This window comes from Sander lucioperca, chromosome 21 (assembly GCF_008315115.2).
Source record: "Sander lucioperca isolate FBNREF2018 chromosome 21, SLUC_FBN_1.2, whole genome shotgun sequence".
Lineage (NCBI taxonomy): Eukaryota > Metazoa > Chordata > Actinopteri > Perciformes > Percidae > Sander > Sander lucioperca.
This window is the reverse complement of record NC_050193.1, coordinates 26,139,481-26,157,784: the sequence shown is the minus strand read 5'-3', so window position 1 is coordinate 26,157,784 and position 18,304 is coordinate 26,139,481. Positions and strand designations below refer to the sequence as shown.

Genomic DNA, 18,304 nt, shown 5'->3' with positions numbered 1-18,304 from the left:
TAATGAAAAAACTGTAAATATAATAATGAAAAGAGGAATAAAAAATGTTAAAAAGCCAAAAAGCATAATATGAGCACTTTAAGAACCACGTAAAAATACAACATCCTTATTCATGCCATCTTGGTTCAGGTTTCTGCAGTACCTGACGTGTGTTCATCACTCAGCCTTCTAAAATCTCCCTGAGCTTACGTAAATATCACTTCTGAAACTGAACCGACATAGTCCCTCCTCCCTGTGACACAAATACACGACAGCAGCCGACAGCCCTGAAATATTCCTCATGCCGTGTGCAGAATGTCAGTGTCCATTCATCCTTCACGTTGAAAATGACCTTAGACCTTTCAAGCCCACCCCTATTCTGCCAATAACAACCAATCAAAAGCTTTGATTGTTTAGCCCTCTCACCTCCCCCAGCTGTCATCCAGAAACCTTGGTGACCTGCTTGTTCCTAGAGGTTAAGAGTCTAATTTGGGATGGTGATTGTGCAACAGGTTTTCCATGTGCCCCTGAGTTTCGGAGATTACCAGGGCGACAGCTAGGGGTCAGGGGTCATGGCAACCCCCCTGCCAAGGGATTCATGGGAAAACCAAAAGCTTGACCGCAACTCTGCTTCCCCCTGTTGACAGAGAGCACTGAGGCTTGTGAGATATTTGTAAGTAAAAAAAAAAAGGTGTCTTGGGTTTAAATCTACAAAGTCTGCAGGGGCATTTTAGCAGCTCCCCTCAGACCACTAAACACGTCAACAGGTCAGCCGTGGGAACTGTCTTTGGCCCACAAGCAGCGCAGTTCAAAGGGAAACGCACACACATGGCTTCAAGATGAGAGACCACTTAAAGGCACAGGCCAATTTTACATGACACACATGCGCGCAAATAAACCCATTAAGTTTGGCGTCTCACAAAACACATCCATGACCACAACCCCGCAATCACCACCACGCCAACCTTAACTCCAGTATCACAACATCTGAACCATAGGCCACCTTCTGGCTAACTGTTCTGCATAAAACTCAGATTTTAAATTTTAAATGCCTACAGAAGGGAAATTTTAGTACTCTTGAAAAGGCTCTACAACAGCTCCTCTTTGATATGGCTGATATGGCTAATATGCGCATCTGATATTCCACTCAAACCCACCCGGGTGCAAAGCCTCTCCTCTCATTCTTCACTCTGACCTTCCATTTCTCAGAGGGACGGGGGTCAAGTATCCATGGATGTTTTGATGAGATAAAGGAAATGGAGGCTCTAACCTCTGTGCTGATTTGCTCTATTGTTGAGCCGTGGAAATGCAAGCTGCTGGCACAGAACTCTCAGTGGGTACTAAGATGCTGATCGAGAAAAACTGGATTTCTTCCAGTTAGAGTCTCCAGTATCACAGCATATATTAAATGCTGATCCCAACGTGTTGAGAGGAGAAGACGAAATAAAAATAAAACACTGACCTTCTTTATGACACTGTCCAAAGTCTCTGGGCGGCTGATGTCAAAACAGACGAGAACCGCATCTGAGTCAGGATACGCCAGCGGCCTCACGTTGTCGTAGTAAGAGGAACCTGTGGACACACAATAACATATGGCATAAGGTCATGGTGTCTTCCGAGAAATACCTCTGTGTACTTGTTTTTTAACCTGAATTAACCCCATGAGGTTCTTCATCCCAACCATATGGCTTATTCTGTCAATTAGAAACCTACTGCGCATCCCTGGAAGGTGATCTAAAGGCCAATAATACATGGATAGCCCATTAAAGCAGAGGCTGTGACAGAAACTTGGACATGCTGCAGCTTGAATGCACTCTGCAGATGCAAATGAGTCTTGATCTTAACAGTTGTGTGCATCTATGAGTTTCTTTGTCTCTTGGGCGTCCACACAGCTGTGGCCTCCCTTTATCACAGTGCTTCATGAGGAATGCCGAGGGGTTACTCAGAGAAACACACATATACACACACACAGACACACACACACACACACACACACACACACACACACACACAAAAGTGAATTATAGTGGGTTAAGGACCGGAGGACTTGTGCACACAATCCATAATCATCTTGAAACAACCGTGAATGCCAGCACAAAGGCCAAACTAAAGATTGAACCCCTTAATTCTCTCGACTCATCCCTCTTCTTGTCTCTCTTCCAAATGGTCCTTGTTTTAAAATCTTCAATTTCTTCTCTATATGAGATTCACATGCACTCACACGCCTCTCCGCACTCTCGCTTTTCATTTCTGTACCTTGATTAAATTTGAAGGCGCCGTGGTGCCTCTGTACTTTCACAAGCCGCTCGGTTACACGGGTCCTGCTCTCTTACAGCTCTCGTTAGGAGGCTTGTAAAAATATCTGGGCTCTCTCTGGAATTGTGGCTGTGGCTGTGGGCACCCTCCCTCCTGCCTCCCCTGGGAGCTGGTACAGAGCTGAACTCTTACATTTCGATAGCAACAGCACCCTGGCTGCATACATTTAATGTCATGAAAACTCACAAGTTCACGGACAAATCGCTACATTTTAAACAACTGCTACAATGAATACATCTGTGAATCACATATTGTAGATGAATGTTGCACACTTTAGGATACAAAACAACTCAAATATTACATTTAATCCCTTAAGGTCACACAAACTGATTATGATAATTATAGACTGTCTTTATACTTGCTGTTAACGTGCTTCATACCAGACCGAACACAATAAGCAGTCAGCGGGTTAAAGAGCTGCGTGCCTTTGTCTGGCGGGGTAAATGGAGTCTGCACAATGGCGCTACAGCCTGTTTTAGCATCACTATGTTCTCTTTGTTAATGATGGAATGACAAGAGCTGCACGCGGCCTGTAGCCCCAGTTATTCAGCTGGCTGTCCCATGGTGACCTGCTCCCTCCCCACTGAGAACAATACAACAGCCTGCACATTAAAGATTAATGCTTTTGGTCTCCAAGTGAGAGGAACAGTTTTGTTTACATTCGTTTTCTCTCCAAAATGCAACAAATGTTCTGAATGCCTAAGACTTTTGAAAAAAAATGCTTTGAAACATGCGCTGTTTATGTCGTCTTGCAGTCTTCTTCTTCTCTCCTGTTATTGTGGCATACCACACACACATTACCGTCCTCTGCAGTCAGCACAGACATGTAGCCATATAACCTTGCTCATGGCGTGTATATCATGGATATATTAAGATTACTGCATACCGTTTTCCAAAATGGTGCCCTATTCATTCTAATGAAACTTGCTCAGCGCATTTGTAAAGGTTCTTCAGCCTTGGCTGCATTTTTGGCCATTATAGAGCACGTGCTGGCTGACTCTCTGCACAAATGAATGGCAGGATATTATATTATACTTTACACTTTTATTTATATATATATATATATATATATATATATATATATATATATATAGTATTTTAATGTAACGTGTTTCTCCACCTTTAAACAATGTATACTGTAATCATATTTTTAATGTAATATAGAAGAAAGAAAATGAAAAATAAACGTCATTTCAGCTTATACCTGACAGGACATTATCTGGAATTCACAGTCCCCTCCTCGTCTTATTAACACAAGATTGCGACTGTTTTGTATTGCTGAGAGAGCAGGACACACACACACACACACACACACACACACACACACACACACACACACACACACACAAATCCCAATCACATGGATGCCAAGGCCTACAGTCAGCAAAGCACACATTGTACGACAGCGAGCACTGATTGGCAGTGGTCACACATGAGGTGCTGTAGCTGCAGAAGTTGGTCTTTAGTATGTATCACAGTGCAGCAGACCTGTACTGAGGTTAGAGCTGAAGAAGAAAAGAGACGGAGCATGTGGGGGTGGAGAGGGGAAAGAAAAGATTCAATGACTTTGACGCTGGGGCGAGGGCAAGGTGCAGAAGCATGAGATGATGAGAGAAGCAACCGGGGAATTAAAGCAGAATCCAGATGAAAGGGAAGAGATGTCAGATGAAGGAAAGTTGAGACAATGGTACTTGTTTGACTTAAGATGTAATTAGAGGCTGGGACAAACCATTGGGATCAATTTGTCAATCCCAAATGATTGGCAGGTCACGGTCACAACAGTCACAGCGCTCTCTTCTGCCCTGAGTGACAGGGAAGCTACCTCAGCACTTTTGCAAAGTCAGAAAAAAAAGTCCTCTGAGGGAGAGGAGAGGAGAAAAGGTGCTGTGTTTAAAACAAGCCGAGCAGGCACAAATAAAAGCCAATCACTATAATGATCAAGAACACGAGGAGGAGGAGGAAAAAAAGAGTAAAATATATCATCTCCACCGCCTGAAATGCACTTGTCCCCCATCCAGCAAAGAGACAAGAACAGAGATAAAAGAGGATGAAGCTGTGTAGCAGTGGAGGAGAGGGGGTTGGGGGTGCCATGCGTGTTTGGGTAGGTAATGAAAGCACTGGACTCGGCAGGACAGATCAAATAAAGAGGTATGAGAGCGCTGGGTTGGCTAGTGGTGGAGCTGGCCTGTGCCCATTCACTGTGAGATGGAACAAAAGGTCAATTGAATTTCAGACAGAGCAGGATGAGATGGATGGAGCAGGAGGGTGAGGGAGGGGAGCACAGCCTGGCGGGAGCCACTAAAAACCATCACACCTGGCAAGGAGTGGGACCCTGCCATGTCGTGCCAAGGACAGGAATAAAACACCCCTCACAAAACCTCCTTGAGCATAAGCATTAGCCTGATTTAGCACCGGCGATCTCTCACAGTGGAAAGCGGATTTCTGTCTTTATTTCCACATGGTTACTTAGCGCTAAGCCACGCTGCAGCGCCACGCAGGAGGCTCTGCCGAGCAGGTGACAGAGGTGGGAGGAAAGTGTTCCTCACCAGTCGTCAGTCATCAAAGGCCAGAAATATCCCAGAGGATGTTAAGGCGGACAGGAACTTAGTGGAGCGCTTATGTACATTAATAAGGCTTGAGAGTTTGTGGTATGACTTAATTTATGCCTCCTGTCCCCTAACACGACAACTCCCCCGTAGGGACAATCTGTCTGAAACATGACAGCTCTCTATCTGCTCATTCAAACCGTCCTCTGTGTGAATTTCCATTTTATGAGGACAAGCAATGAAATAAACTTAACAATAAAACACAAACGATGCAGTTTGACGGAGAAGATTCTTTTCAGGAAACTGCGGAATTAAGTGTGCATCAACAACAACAAAGCCTTCCAGTCGTCAGTGCATTAATGTGTACCATCACAGCAGTCTCTCTGTCTCTTTCTGTTTGTTGCATGCTCATTGCAGACGCAGCTAAAAAGCAAATCATTGTGAGTGAGGGGAAAAGAATAGTCTTTGCCTCGAGGCTCTCTGATGTGTTCCTACCCATATGGCAGGGAGTCAACAGCAACTAACAGCCTCATTAGGCCACATAGACACTCAGAAAAACACCCATGCACACAGACAAAGGCAGGGCATAAAGAAACAAACACCCTCTCAAATGTTTCTAAATAAATGAAAACAGTTTGTGTGATTGAGTTCTAAGCAACCTTAGAAACAACACATTCAGCGCCACATATACTCGGCATCTTTTTTTCTTCTCCTGCAGCTGTTTCCCTCTTGAAATTCACCTTCAAAGCAAAGGCAAAACATTTCAAGTTGGGGGTGGCCGAGTATCGTAGCAACCTGGAGGGATGCATATGGCTTCATTGTGAGGCCCTGAAAGGAAATTCGGAGGAAGAGAGCAGGAGAACGAGGGGATCGCAGAGTCTAATGACTCCGGTGCATTGATGTTTAGAGGTGACTAAAAGGAGGAGAAGAAGAAGGTTGTCGCTCCATCCTTTAAGAGGTTGAGCAGACTTTTCATTGCTGAAGGTCTGTGTTGTGAGCTAGAGCTGAAGATCTTTGCCCGAACCTGACGGGACCCAACGGGTTCAGTCTTAATTTCTATCATTTTACATGGGCTCTCAGGCCGGGCTTGGGCTTGCGTTCCGGGTTGTGCGGTAAGTGAGCGGTCAGGTGATGCGTTTTGATTAGTGCGAAAAAGGATGCTGAGGAGGTGAAACGGAGACTGGCCTCTGGAGGACTTATTTTATTTATTTGTTCCAACTTCCAAGTGGCCTATAGCCTACGTTAGTCATGAATAAATTATGTTAAAAAATGTATAAATGACTCATTCAAAATGACAAAAGGCAAAAGAGCTGTGTGCGTGCGCATATTTGAATAACATCGGGCTCTAAACGGGTTCGGGCTTTTAAAAAGCTGTCAATCAAAATGTACTTGTCGGGCTCGGGCCGAATTCTGTCGGGCTCGGGCCTTGTCAGGCCTAACTTTTAAGGCCCAATTACAGCTCTATTGTGAGCTGTTATGGCTTCTCCTCAATAGGGTTCTTACTCCAACAGAGATAAACAGAGACTGCTGCTCTTCGAGAGGAGGTGGAGTTACTTTGACCCAGTGTACCACTCTGCTGTACAAGGCAGCGCAGGGTTTTTTTATGAGACTATAAGCCTGCAGTGCACTTTCTTTTACAGTCTTTAACGTCCAGATTCAATACAGTCTACTGTATATGGTGCCACTGACCTTATTACTATGGCAAACAAATTGAACTCACACTCCAGATGAGAAAAAAACCTACCTGGAAGATTGGCATAGAACTAGTGCTTCACGTTTAAGAAGGGACTTAAAAAACTCTGAATTTCAGCTGGTTACATTAGTGGGGGATTTTTAAATGCAAGTTTTACCTTTTCAGAGTTTTGGACATGATTATCATACTGTTCCAGGCAACCCTTGGTTTCCATTCATCTGCGCATCATATGAAAATCAATGAGAAGACACTTGAAATTTGTATGAGTTGTGTAATCCATCACAGTAAGGATAAAGTCAGCATTCATTTTGGTCAGTGTCACTGCTAAGTAATGCAGTTTGAGTGCAGATTGATTTGCAATACCTCATTACAATAATGTGACACAACTGAAGCAAAATTGAAGAGTCTGCTAATTGATTTACATAAAATAAAGAAATGAATGGAAAACAATGGCTGTCTGGAACAATGGAAAAGTAGAAAATTAAAGGGGCCCTCCACCAATTGTACACACTCAGTTTTCTCATAACACACACACACTTATCTATTTAATACAGCGTAGTTTTATTAAAGTGCCCATATTATGAAAAAATATCTGGTGCTTCCACACACATACAAACAAAAAAATCCATCCATGCTGTTTAGAGTGAGATACAGTTTCTGAATGTGTCCTGCCTTCAGTCTCTGGGTGAGCTGTTCAAAATCGGCACGGCTTGTGACGTCACAAGCCGAAACGAGCAGGCTAACCGCAACCATTAGCTCATAGCGTTAGCGTTAGCATGCTAACGCTAGCATGCTAACGCTAGCATGCTACCTCGTTCTCAATAGCAAAGCACTGCTACAACACACACAAGTTCACCATAATCTACAAAAGAACTACTTACATGTGCGCCCTCATTTAGAAGTCTCCCAGCTAATCCTGCCTTGTAACTGACCGAAGTTGTAGAAACAGCCTTTCTTTTACTGTCTATGGAGCTAGCTAGCTGACATGATCTACATCTGAGCTACTGGGCATGTGCAGTGCAATCAAAGATAGTACAGAAGAAGAAGAAGAAAAGAGGTCTCACTCTGTAGCTAAAACAGAGACCAGCTGAAAAGAGGATCTGCAGCAGTGAGAGAGAGCGGTGCAGTACAACAAAAATATGGTGTTTTTTGAAAATTAAACCATGTAAACCTATTCTGGTGCAACATTAAAATACAATTATGAACCTGAAAATGAGCATAATATGGCTGCTTTAATCCTGATATGTGAAACACAACAGAAGTGTATTTTTTTTCCTAAAAAGCAATTTCCAAAAGAATCTCAACGGAAGGCAGTATCCATCACTTTTTGTGTGTTTTCTTGAGTTCATTTGATTAATGTTTTCAGAGTTCCAATTTCCTATTGAGATCCACACTTGGTATTTCTGAGTGTAATCTGTCAAATGCATGTTTCTTTCTGGTACATAATAGCAGGGCAAAGATTGGCTGTATATACTGCAATGTAACTTTCAAATGAGCACCAATGATATAAGGTTTATATGTCTGAAATATTTAACCTTTGAGGTAATACTGCAATTTTCAGATTACACCACATAAAATGTTGGCCGCATTTTGTGCAATATGTAGAAGCAAAAGAGACACCACTACAGTCTGTACCACAGCCTTATATAAGGAGCTTAGGCAGTGAATCTGTGAGCGAAAAATCAACTCAATCCAGTGAAACAAACCATTAAAAAGCCTGCAATGAAGCAACCTCAGCTGGCCTGCACTATAGACAGCGGCTTTCTATGTTTCTATGTCTATGTTGACATATAGGCTATACAGGTGTACATACCACACACACACACACACACACACACACACACACAACGCTGTTGATCTGTAATAGAGATGGCTGTGTCAAGTTTTCAAAGGCATTAGCACACAGCCGGGACAGTGGAGGTGACACTGGGTTAAATGGCCATTAACCTTCCATGTCTGCAGCCTTCACACAGGGGATATTGATCAAAGCTCCCTGCACTTTCCCTGTGGAGAGAGTGCAGCCTTTGAAAGGCGTCGAGCACCATCCACGGATCGGCTCTGAGCTCCGCTGCTGAGGAGTTAATGCCTGTGTCTGTCGACCAAACGCAGGTTGAAAAGCGGAGCCGGCCACAGCGCTGACAGCAAAGGCAAGGGGACAGAGCAGCATTACTGTCTGTCTCCTGCTCACCCCAGGGGTATGGAGATGGAGTAGTGTGTCCGCTTTCAGTTCCTCCTCCTCACCCCCAGCCGCTCTTTTATAATCACAGACACACACTCTCATTCCGCTGGAGAAATAGCTTTGAATTTCATCTCCTGTTGTTTGATCTCTGTGTCTTGTCTAGGGCTCTGGTTCATGCTGCGCTTTGCTTTTAAAGATGACTATGCTTCTTTTGTTTCTCACTTCTTCTGTCGAAATATATATTTCCTGCCTTGCTTCAAAAAACAAACACCAAAGATGTATCTACTTGGATTTTTCCCTTAGAACTGTTTGAGACATGACTTCAGATTTGGTGTGGCACTCTACATTGGTGCACCCCATAGTGACACTCTTAATCCCTTGAAGATGTTCATGTGTTTAGATGTTACAATACAAACACTATCCAGATTTTGTTTGTGTGAGGAAGTCAAGTAGCTGTGAACGACTGCTGGCTCTCACAGGGAGCCCACGCAGGACTGTGTTTCCTCAAGCTCTGCGCCTCTCACGCCAGAAACGTTGACTCTCGTCAAAACAGCAACAGCAGACTGTTTGGACAAGATCCACCAAATAATACAGTTTAAAAAAAACAGCTAGTTAAAGCACAGCAGATGCTGACTTTAAGATTATTTATTATCTGCACAACCTAACCATAACCATAACCCTTTCACCGCTGTTGGACCCCGGCTGGTTTCCGATATCCCCAACACAGACTCCAAGTCTTTCTGCTTTATTTGTTTTTGTCTGGTTGCTCAACTTGAGCATGTAAAAGCTGAATATTTCAGAGAGTGAAGAGGTATTTTTTTAAAGAAAGAAGGCTAGCTGGAATGTCCAATGTTTTACTCCTAAAAGGCTGATTAGATCTGCCACCCTGGAGGAGCCACTGCTTTACAGAGACATCCAGATTATGGAGGCCTGGGTCACCATTATTGACAGTATACCCAAAAAAATGTATTCAAACATTAACACTCTTACACAGGCATAATGATAATTTTGTGATTAAAATAAAGCACATTTGGCTTTAATTGCTGCAGTGTGCAATGTTGCTTGACAGGTCAACAATGTCATGTTGGTAGTTGTGTAATTCTGACATTTCCTTACATAACCACATGCCTAAAATTAACTTTATTGAAGACTTTTTTTTAATTATATTTTTTATTTTATTTTAAATAAACAGTGTAAAGATATTTCAAACATACATCTCATTATTCATATTCCAGATCCTTCACACTAGGACACAGACAAAAAAAATCCATAATCATAAACAAACATATTAAACTAAAACAAACTGAATAACACAAAACTACAAAAGACACAAATTAAACAACAGAAGAAATGCACTCAGATAACACTTTTATCGTAATCCCTAACATTAATATAAAAATGTATAAAATCAAAATCTCTATGAGACTACCATATCTTCAAAAGGTCTGAGGTTCTGTTTTTACTAATATAATAAATTCTGTCCAAAACAAAGTAGCTTGAGAGTTCATTCCACCAATGGACTATTGCTGGGGGTTTGGACGCCTTCCATTTTAAAGCTATACATTTCCTAGCTGCCATCAAAGCAAGGTCTATGTACATACTTTCATATATATTCCACTTGTCAGACATATTGGTTCCCAAAAGACATAAACGAACGGGAACAGATACATTTAAACACTGAGATATCAACTTGGTAACAATTTTCCAAAATAACGAAAGTTGTTCACATGACCAAAGCATATGAAAAAAAGTACCTTTGTATTTCTTACAACGCCAACAAAGGAATGATATTTCACTGTTCATTTTATTTAATTTCTCTGGGGTATAATAGACCCTGTGCATTATCTTAAATAATGCTAATTTATGCCTTAAATTATAAGAGCATTTATGTACTTTCCTGCAAATAAAAGACCAATCTTCTTGCTGTATTTCAATGGTCTTGTTCCCACTTTTGTCTTAAATAGTCTGTATTTACCCTTGAGCTTGCTGTAAGAACACTATAAATCTTTGAGATAAGTTTATCCTTATTTTTCTCCATATTGTTCATTATAAAATCAATTTACTTTGATATTCTTTATCATACTAACGATATCAATTCTCCAAATGTAATACTCTGTCGATGCGGAGAAAGCATTCGACAGGGTTGAATGGGATTATCTTAAGTCTGTTCTCAGAAGATTTAATTTTGGTCTTAAGTTCTGTCATTGGATACATATTTTGTACAGTGCCCCTAAGGCGGTGGTTAAAACTAATGCTAACTACTCTAAACCCTTTGTACTTTCAAGAGGCACGAGACAGGGTTGCCCACTGTCACCTGCATTGTTCACTATTGTTATCAAACCTTTAGCTGCATCAATTAGAGCTCATGATCATATCAAGGGTGTGGAAATTGGGATGGAGGAGCACCTCATATCTTTGTATTTTGTTGTATATTCATGACCCAATGAATTCAATTCCAATTTTGTTATTATTGTTTGAAAACTTTGGAAAGTTATCAGGCTACAAAGTTAACTAGGATGAAACTGAGATAATGCCAATTTTCAATTTTGATTGTACTTTTCTTAAGAATCAATTCAATTGGAATTGGTCTAAACAGTCTATTAAATACTTGGGTTTGTTCATCCCTAGAAGAATGGAAGATACATTTAGTTTGAATTACCTTCCAGTAATTAATAAAGTATCAGAGGAGTGAAAAAGAATTGGCCAACTACCCATTTCACTTATGGGGAGAGTAAATATAGTTAAAATGTCTGTTATGTTTAAAAGACTACAAAGTCTTATCTCTTCCTTTATTTGGAATAACAAATCCTCACGTGTCCGGGTGTCTGTTTTGCACTTACCATATGACTCTGGTGGCCTGAAGCTTCCCAATTTTTATTATTATTTTTTGTCATCTCAGCTCAAACAGATAAAATCATGGTTTTTAGATACAACATGTTCGTGGAAAAGAATAGAATCCTTGCACATTGGTCCATATAACTTGGAATGTTTACCATATATGGATCTTAAAGAAGTGGTTAAAATCATTAGAAATCCTGTTATACTGAACAGTCTCCATATTTGGAAATGGTCTCATAAATTGTTAGGATATAAAAATACTCTCTCCCCGTTTTCCCCAATTTGGAGAAATCCAGGTATTTCTTGTTGTGGGGATGATACTTTTAAACTTTGGTATGATAAAGGTATAAGAGAAATTTCACATTTGTTTGAAAGGAGGATTTTTCTTTCATTTATTGAGCTTCAGCAGAAATATGGAGTTCCTTCTTCCCATTTGTTTAGATATTTTCAAATAAGGCATGTAGTCAACTTGGAGCACGGTTCTTTGCAAGAACCTGAACCATCAAAAGTTATTATAGACTTTTATAGGATTATCGCAGCTTCCAAATGATTCTGATGGCATAAGGCAATGCTCAGACTGACATTAGTACTGCGTGAAAAAAACTGCAACCCCCTCATTCATCTTAATGAGACCACTGGGCAAATGCAGAAGGCTCCAGCAAAAAAGTTGAACCTGGCTTGAATGTTTCCACAAAACAATGCAGCGTCATCCGGCAAATCACTGTGTTGGACAATTGCATGCAAGGAAGCACACATGCATGATAGATAATGCACACACCGCCACATCTGCCACCATGTCATTCTCTACCACCGTGTGGTGCCAAAATAAGGAATTTTCAATCAAGCCTCAATTAAGTTTAAAACTGATACATGTGACAATGTTTATCTAAAAGTGTAATAAGTGGTTCTCTGAGCCTGCAGCTTATTAACAGCACCTCCATGTGGCGAGGATACCAATAATCGAAAATACCTCAAGCTGCGTGGAGTATTGTATTTGTTTTACAGCACCATTTTAACAGTCTTTGACATCATGCAATAATGTTTGGAGTTTACTGCCAACGTTAGACACCCACTCTAATTCTTTGAACCGACTATTGATGATTGCCATGACACAATGAAATCTGCATTGAAAAGCTCCCAGCCCTACACACACACACACACACACACACACACAGTACAGTATTCAAATCCATCGCTTTCTATTCTTTTTCACCTGTAAAACAACAGAGCTCACATCCTTTATTTCCACCATTAAACTTGTAATAACACTGACTGCAGCTTCAAAGTCCACAGCTGTCTGTCTGATATGAAAGAAGAAGTGAGAATATTTAGGCAGCAGCTACACAGGCTTACAAAGGAAAAGGACATCCTCTGCTCCATCAACTCCACTTCCTCCAGTGCATAACCATCCAAACACATCCCTATCATGGTGCTATCTATCCCCCAGCCCACTCTGAAACCCCCCAGGGAGGCCACCAGGGAGACATGGCACTACTTCAAATGCAATTTTACTTCCACAAAAGCAGCAGCAGCAGCGAGAAAGAGAGCACATTGGATCTTGTTTATAAATAAAGTCATCCATAAATGATGGGATCTGTCGAGTGTGTGTGAGCGGGGTTGCAGGTGGGGGGTGAAGGATGGAGGTGAAAGACAGCCTCCCTGTATCCCCTTACGCTCGGAAGGGTTGCAGACGGATGCTGAGAGGGTTTTGCTCCGTGGGGGAGGTCAGAGAGACTGAGCACTAGCTTTGGGAGCAGCAGAACCAGTCTGTGGCTGTTTGAAGTGGGCTGATCAAAGCTCGCACTGGGTTCTGTTGCACTCGGTAGAGTGAGTGGACCGAGAAAAAACACACAGAGACACAGTTCCCTTGGAGGGTTTCCTGTCTGCCTGGATGACTGAGGCATTCCCTGCTGCTGCTGTTGCTGAATAGGAACAAATGCCTGGTTTAGTGCCAGAATGCATTTATGTCTCTTCTCTTGTTCAAGTCAACACATGAACAGTGCTGGGGTAACATAATGTGGTATTGTAATCGCATTACTACACCGAGTAACATAAGTTTGCTTTGGTAGTGATTACATTACAGTTACTGGCCTTCTGAAAATTGCATTCTTTGTGTTACACAATCTGAATCATGTAATAACTCATAGAACTAAAATCTGCATAAATATCTTTTGAGAAGAGGATAACTGCAAAATAAGCAATGTCCAAATAGAAGCAGACAGGTTCATACACAAAATGAAGTGTTCTTAAATAGTAATTTGTTAAAGAAGAAGAATAAGTTTGCTTCTCATTGGATATCTGTTAGGAAAAATGATTTTGTCCTGGCTAAATGGCCCACAAGAGCCTCTTCATTAAACGGATAGCTCCGGATGTTGGATATTCTCGTGACTTTTACATAAAGAGAAGAATATTACAGTAACATGTAAGCTGTGTCCAGGTCAGATCCGTCAAAGCACTTGAACTAAAAATATGCCAAACTGGTGGTTGTTAGTGTTTAGTCTGTTTATTCATTATAAAACAAAAAATGAAGCTCCCAGTTTGTCTGGTCAAGTCCATGTGCCCTTGAAGTGACTACATTTAAGATCAATAACTTCCTACTGAGTCAATGGATTCCTTTGCATCGTGCCATAGATCATGTTACTTCAGGTCAATGAATACAGAGGTCGCACAATTAAAGCATGCTTCCTGCATCTCTGAATATAATAGGCAAAAGCACTGCATTAAATCTCCAACAGGACTATTTATATCGCCATATGTAGCTGTTTGTTTAGCTTGTAACAAGAGCTCTGCAGTGGTCTAACAGTGTGACACAGTTGGCGTTTGTGTTTCTGCATCCCCAAGGACCCCCAGTGGGTCAGGTCCCAAGGGTGCCACCAACAAACCTTACTCACAACATAAAGCCTCGTTGGGTGGGGTGGCAGGTGGGGGTGGGAAAAGCACAGATGTACACTTCTCCTTCTGTCTACTCCTTCTGTCCCCTTTCCCAGTTTTCAATCTAGTGAACACTCACTGCTCTTATAACATGCTCTAATGGCTGCCCCCCTCCACGCCTCCATTGCTTTTACTCGCTTCCACCCTTCACTCCCCCTATCTCTTTGGCTATTGGGCGAAGCAGCTGCTGCGCTTTCCAGCCTTGTTGTGTCCCGGGCTCCCACCCAGCGCCCCTCATCTGCCCCCATTACGCCTCTGGTCAGCTGGGAAACAATAGGAGAGGTCACAGGGTCGGAGCTGTTGGAATTCCCAAATACAAACCTATTCAATCACACACATGCACACACACACACACACACACACACACACACACACACACACACACACACACACACACATGTATACATGCACTCACATGTATCCATTATACATAGGCATTTGTCTTTTTTATCTGTGGTATCCATCTATCTTTCACTTTACAGTGTCTTGTAAATATGGGAGATCAATATACAGTATCAGACAGCTCAAGTTAGGTTAGTTAAAGCTGCTATAATCTATATTTTTATAATAACAATGGCACCCCCCCTCCTTTGCGGAGCTTCGTTGTGAGTTTCAGCTCATTGCTTAGCTGTCCGACCCACAGCTTTAGTGTTTTGGTTCACTCTTACAGCTCTCATATCGTCCTTTTAAGATGCAGCCAGCTGTTTCAGCAAAAAAAACTTTAAAAATCCACTGTGCACTAACTGCTCAGCACCAAACAGCAGGAGTCACAGTCAGAGATTAGCTGGTGAACATGGTGGAGCATTTAGCAGCTAAAGAGACAGATATTTCCCTCAGGAGTTGGTAGAGACCAAAAACAGAGCTAAAAAAGAGTAAATATTGGACTTATATTCTTCAGGTGGCCACAAACACAACTTTAAATGATTGATAATGTTGCTAGGTAACTATATATTTTTATATATATATATATATTTTTTATATATATATATATATATATATATATATACACATACAAGTATTTGATACACTGCCGATTTTGCAGGTTTTCCTACTTACAAAGCATGTAGAGGTCTGTAATTTTTATCATAGGTACTCTTCAACTGTGAGAGACGGAATCCAGCAAAAATCCAGAAAATCACATTGTATGATTTTTAAATAATTAATTTGCATTTTATTGCATGACATAAGTATTTGATCACCTACCAACCAGTAAGAATTCCGGCTCTCACAGACCTGTTAGTTTTTCTTTAAGAAGCCCTCCTGTTCTCCACTCATTACCTGTATTAACTGCACCTGTTTGAACTTGTTACCTGTATGAAAGACACCTGTCCACACACTCAATCAAACAGACTCCAACCTCTCCACAATGGCCAAAACCAGAGGGCTGTGTAAGGACATCAGGGATAAAATTGTAGACCTGTACAAGGCTGGGATGGGCTACAGGACAATAGGCAAGCAGCTTGGTGAGAAGGCAACAACTGTTGGCGCAATTATTAGAAAATGGAAGAAGTTCAAGATGATGGTCAGACTCCCTCGGTCTGGGGCTCCATGCAAGATCTCACCTCGTGGAGCATCAATGATCATGAGGAAGGTGAGGGATCAGCCCAGAACTACACGGCAGGACCTGGTCAATGACCTGAAGAGAGCTGGGACCACAGTCTCAAAGAAAACCATTAGTAACACACTATGCCATCATGGATTAAAATCCTGCAGCGCACGCAAGGTCCCCCTGCTCAAGCCAGCGCATGTCCAGGCCCGTCTGAAGTTTGCCAATGACCATCTGGATGATCCAGAGGAGGAATGGGAGAAGGTCATGTGGTCTGATGAGACAAAAATAGAGCTTTTTGGTCTAAACTCCACTCGCCGTGTTTGGAGGAAGAAGAAGGATGAGTACAACCCCAAGAACACCATCCCAACCGTGAAGCATGGAGGTGGAAACATCATTCTTTGGGGATGCTTTTCTGCAAAGGGGACAGGACAACTGCACCGTATTGAGGGGAGGATGGATGGGGCCATGTATCACGAGATCTAGGCCAACAACCTCCTTCCCTCAGTAAGAGCACTGGAGATGGGTCGTGGCTGGGTCTTCCAGCATGACATTGACCCGAAACACACAGCCAGGGCAACTAAGGAGTGGCTCCGTAAGAAGCATCTCAAGGTCCTGGAGTGGCCTAGCCAGTCTCCAGACCTGAACCCAATAGAAAATCTTTGGACGGAGCTGAAAGTCTGTATTGCCCAGCGACAGCCCCGAAACCTGAAGGATCTGGAGAAGGTCTGTATGGAGGAGTGGGCCAAAATCCCTGCTGCAGTGTGTGCAAACCTGGTCAAGAACTACAGGAAACATATGATCTCTGTAATTGCAAACAAAGGTTTCTGTACCAAATATTAAGTTCTGCTTTTCTGATGTATCAAATACTTATGTCATGCAATAAAATGCAAATTAATTACTTAAAAATCATACAATGTGATTTTCTGGATTTTTGTTTTAGATTCCGTCACTTACAGTTGAAGAGTACCTATGATAAAAATTACAGACTTCTACATGCTTTGTAAGTGGGAAAACCTGCAAAATCGGCAGTGTATCAAATACTTGTTCTCCCCACTGTGTGTGTGTATATATATATATATATATATATATATATATATATATATATATATATATATATATATATATATATATAAATAAGTGTATTTGATATTGTAGTTTTTACAGACAGTCACAAAGTGCTTCACATGCTATACCTCCCTATATGTAGAAATATACATGCACACTAAATGAATGTGCACCTGTAATAATTTTTTATCCTTTTTGTAGTTTTATTTATTTATTTTTAATTTAATTTAATTTTATATTATCTTTCCGAAAATGGATCACAGGTATAGTTTATCAGGTAAACACTGGAAAAAATAATATCACATAACATTAAATAATGTTGCTGCACCCCTAATATTAATTACAATGTATTTTCATATCTGCCCCTTTGTAGTACTGTTGCCTTAAATGCTTACCAACAAAACAGTTTCACATCTTTTATCTCATTTTATAATTTTATTCTCTGTCGGTCATTAGTCAGTCGGAGAATGGAGCTATTCCATTCTTCCCTGTTAGTGGCACGGCATAGCAAGGCATAAGACAGGGCTTGTAATCTGAGTCAGTGTGAGCTCATTGAAAGCCGTAAGTGCTCTTTTTCTTAACCGTGTACCAGAAGACTCCTTTTAAACTCTGCCCAGTTATTGTTAATTCCCTAATAACCTATCACTTTAATTATTCCATTGGCACATTAGTAAAGTAAAAGCCATATACAGTCTATCAGCAGCGTGCAGTGCAGTTTAGCGGTGGACATGCTATTTAAGCAGATTATACACTTTTTTTGCTCAGCTGAGATGTGGAGAAGGATTGTGTGGTGGCTCTAAGCTCATAGCTGTATCCATGGTCACATTTACAGGCTCCTCTGACAGAGATAAAACCAGAAGGGATGAGAGGCTGTCTCCTCTTGGGCTTCCAAGAAGTGCTTTTATTGTTTATGGACGGGTGGACATATGTGACACGCTGGGCGTTTTGAATGCATGTAAAAGCGGGCTGAACAGTGGGTACATGCCTGAGTGGTGCAGATGGAAGGCTTTACTTCTGTGTCTGAGTATAGGTGTCTGTGTGAGTGTGTGTGTTTCACTGTGTCACTGAGGAGAGCAGATATTCTGCTGCTAATTACAGCCTGTGTGTTCCTGTCAGTGCAGCTGGCTGGCTTTCATGCAGCACTTCTGCCCACCCCCTGCTTAACACGGCCCCCGACTGCTGATGACCTTAACACCGTGCTTCAGAAG

General features: G+C 41.6%; 1 protein-coding gene across 1 annotated transcript in view; it reads right to left on the bottom strand.

Moving 5' to 3' along the window:
* The window catches only part of rnd2 (Rho family GTPase 2), a 30,091-nt gene that overhangs the window by 3,853 nt on the left and 7,934 nt on the right, over positions 1–18,304 (bottom strand). The window contains exon 3 of the mRNA XM_031318952.2: positions 1,442–1,551. Coding sequence (XP_031174812.1) covers positions 1,442–1,551 — 110 coding nt within the window. The remainder of the gene's footprint in view (positions 1–1,441; positions 1,552–18,304) is intronic.